Source organism: Papaver somniferum, chromosome 5, assembly GCF_003573695.1.
Source record: "Papaver somniferum cultivar HN1 chromosome 5, ASM357369v1, whole genome shotgun sequence".
NCBI lineage: Eukaryota > Viridiplantae > Streptophyta > Magnoliopsida > Ranunculales > Papaveraceae > Papaver > Papaver somniferum.
Genome location: NC_039362.1, coordinates 95,110,528 through 95,113,837, shown reverse-complemented (window position 1 = coordinate 95,113,837; position 3,310 = coordinate 95,110,528). Strand labels below are relative to the sequence as shown.

Sequence of the window (3,310 nt, the reverse complement as noted above, 5' to 3'; positions counted from 1 at the left end):
GGTTTTCATCTAACGGTGAATATTGAATGCTTTGTTACCAAGCTAACATTGATTGCAAACCCTGATTTGAAAGACTATATAAAGGAGAACTCTAGCAACTGGGAAACCTAATCCCCACACCTTACGTGTGATACTAGTTGCATAGCTAGAGTCGATTATCCTTTAACCTTTGGTTTCTTCTTTTAAAACCAGGTTAACGACTTAAAGACTTCATTGGGATTGTGAAGCCAGATCGATACTACTTTTCTTGTAGTTGTGTGATCTGATCATGCATCTTCTATCGTTACGAGTGCAATTGTAATAATTGGCTCGAGATTTATATCTCCAATAGGCAAGATAGAAAAGTAATCACAAACACTTCATCTCATCGTTTGTGATTCCACAATATTTTTTTTCGCTGCGTCGATTAGGATTATTGTGAGGTGATTGATAATACTAGGCTGTTCTTCGGGAATATAAGTCTGGTTTATCAATTGGTTCCTGTTCACCTTGATTTATCAAAAGACGGAACAAAACTCGTAGGTATATTCGTGGGAGACGGATTTATCTATTACCGTAGACTTTTTTGTGTGATACAGATTTGTTTATTAAAGTCTTCGACTTTGGGTCGTAGCAACTCTTAGTTGTGGGTGAGATCAGCTAAGGGAATCAAGTACGTAGCATCCTGCTGGGATCAGAGACGTAAGAGCATAATCGTACCTTGGATCAGTGTGAGATTGATTGGGGTTCAACTAGAGTCCAGACCGAAGTTGGTTTGGAGTAGGCTAGTGTCTGTAGCGGCTTAATACAGTGTGTGTTCAATCTGGACTAGGTCCCGGGGTTTTTCTGCATTTGCGGTTTCTCGTTAACAAAATTCTGGTGTGTGTGTTATTTCTTTTCCGTATTATATTTTGTTATATAATTGAAATATCACAGGTTGTGCGCTGTTCAATCAATTAGAATATCCGACCTTTTGGTTGTTGATTTAAATTGATTGAAACTTGGATATTGGTCTTTGGTACCATCCAAGTTATCTCTCTAGTATTTGATAAAGACTCGCAGATTTGTATTTGCTTGAGTATATATCAAATTGAGAGATTGAGATATAAAATCTTTGATATACTTTTATCTAGATTGAGTCTGACTCTCTAGTTGATTCTCTAGAAAGTATATTGGAGTTTGTCCATACAGATTGCTAAGCGAAATATTGGGTGTAATTGTTATACCCCCACTTTTTCAGTTGTAACTCAAACAACCATACCAACCGTAAATCATCCTGTGTCTTAAGAATTTATCAAATAATGATTTACTGTTTAATATTAAGTTGATATACAAACCGTAGCTTGGTTACGGTTGGTCTCCATTCATTACTTACCAACCGTAATCTGTTACGGTTGATATATGTTGTCATCTTTCAAACCGTAAATCAGGATGTTCACCAAAATTTTTTGTTGGTTGTTTTCTATATTGTTTGTTCTACCCTTAGTAAATCAATCAATTATAATTCTTGTGTAGGAATTCTGATAGGGTGAAGAATAAGAGAGGAAATAACTTAACCCCGATTGATCATATGTCCACCCCTCGCGGTGACAAGCATTTAGGGGTAGATAATAGAGGTATCCACAAGAATGAGAAGAGGAAGAATAAATTTGAAATTAGGTTGATAGAACCATATGTAGCTCAATCTGGAGTTGATTTAAAAGTAGTGGAACCTAATGATCAAGAAGAGGTCGGAGTCGAAACTAACCGTGAAGGCAACGAAAATGAAATTGTAGAGGAAGAATCTAATGATGATGAAGATGAAGAAGAATCTAAAGAATCCGATGATGATGAAGAGGAGGAAGAGGAACCAAATGATGAAGAGTAGGAAGAGGAAGAAAATGATGAAGAGAAGGAAGAGGAAAAAAATGATGAAGAGGGAGAAAATGCCAAGGGAAAAGAGGTTGTTGTAGCTGCACCTCCAGTGAAAAAAAAGAAGCCGAGAAAGGATCCTGCACCGAAAGGGATGAATATTCCTAAAGGCAAAGAGTTGTTGTTGCCACCGAAGAAGAATATAAGACCTTGGGGCGAGGCCCCAGATAAGTCTTCAATCTTATTTGGTTATACCGGTTCCTGGGCCGCAAAAGTATGTGAGACTAGGGTATGATTTTTCCTACTTTTCTTAAAACATTGAATTTATAACTTATTTTGATTTATTTTGTTTGTTTATTTCAGTTCACCAAAATATGTTTCTATTTTTGTATATTTGTTTTTTTAGGACCATGCAAGGGCGAACAAATTGCTCAAGCGTCAAATGGCTAAAACATTGGCTATTAAGTGAAGAATGTTCTTCTGTTCGCAATCTAGTGGTTAGTACAGGATTAGCGCCTGGAATTCTGCATTCCCAATCGGAGTATGATAGTGTTGTGGTCTCTACATTCAGGGAACGATATTGGCTTGAAACCGATACGTTTCATCTCCCATTTGGAGAGATGACAATAACACCGGACGATGTGAAGCAAATTCTTGACCTAGAAGTTAAAGGAAAGTCTGTGGCTGAAGGTTTCAACAACAACATGTCTTGGACTGACCTTTACATCCTTTTTCAAGAAACACTTGGGTGGGAGAAAGACAAAACCGAGATGGAGTTTCGGTTGGTTGCTAGTTATGACCCAAGTGAACCACATAAGCAACCTATCATCATAAAACTATTGTTGAAGAATCTGAAGACAAAGTTTGGAGGAACGCTCGTAAAGGAAATGGCAGGTGAGATGATGGATAAAACAAGAGTTAGGCGTATAGCCACATCGTATTTGGTGTATTCTCTTGGGACCGTATTCTTGCCCGATAACTCGGGAAATAGGGTGAATATTCATTATCTACAATTGTTGAAGAATTTGGACAACATCAAAAATTATTCGTGGGCCACTGCCACCCTTGCATATTTACCTGACAGCCTAAGAAATGCCTCGAGGGTTGGAGCTACTGAAATTGCTGGGAATGTCGCGCTTCTAATGGTAAGTTTGGTTACATAATTATTATATAATAGTTTGTTATATTTTTTTTATCTTTAGTCATGTGCCAATAGTTTAAAATAATTTTTTTTTTTGCCATGGGTGTATGACCACTTTCCGAGCCTGAGACCTAGTATTGAATGGGAAGAAGATGATTATGGCCCTACAGGAAAGAAGTTCAAGTTCATTGGTAGACAACAAAGGAACAAATAGGAGAAGCTCATTCGAGTGAGGCAGCAAATAGATGCTTTCACTGTTGAAGATGTTACCTTTGACCCTTATTTGAGGATTCAAAAATGGATTTGATGCTCGTCATTTCACAGAGACCGCAGGCTACA

General features: G+C 37.6%; 1 protein-coding gene across 1 annotated transcript; it reads left to right on the top strand.

Moving 5' to 3' along the window:
- The first annotated feature begins 2,240 nt into the window (after positions 1-2,240).
- Positions 2,241-2,993, top strand: LOC113279343 (protein MAINTENANCE OF MERISTEMS-like). The gene has a single exon (XM_026528037.1). The coding sequence runs from the start codon at positions 2,241-2,243 to the stop codon at positions 2,991-2,993; it is 753 nt and encodes a 250-aa protein (XP_026383822.1).
- The last annotated feature ends 317 nt before the right edge of the window (positions 2,994-3,310 follow it).

Bases quoted from the DNA above. Each gene is read 5' to 3' on its own strand.
- LOC113279343 (XM_026528037.1), top strand. From the start codon at position 2,241: ATGCAAGGGCGAACAAATTGCTCAAGCGTCAAATGGCTAAAACATTGG.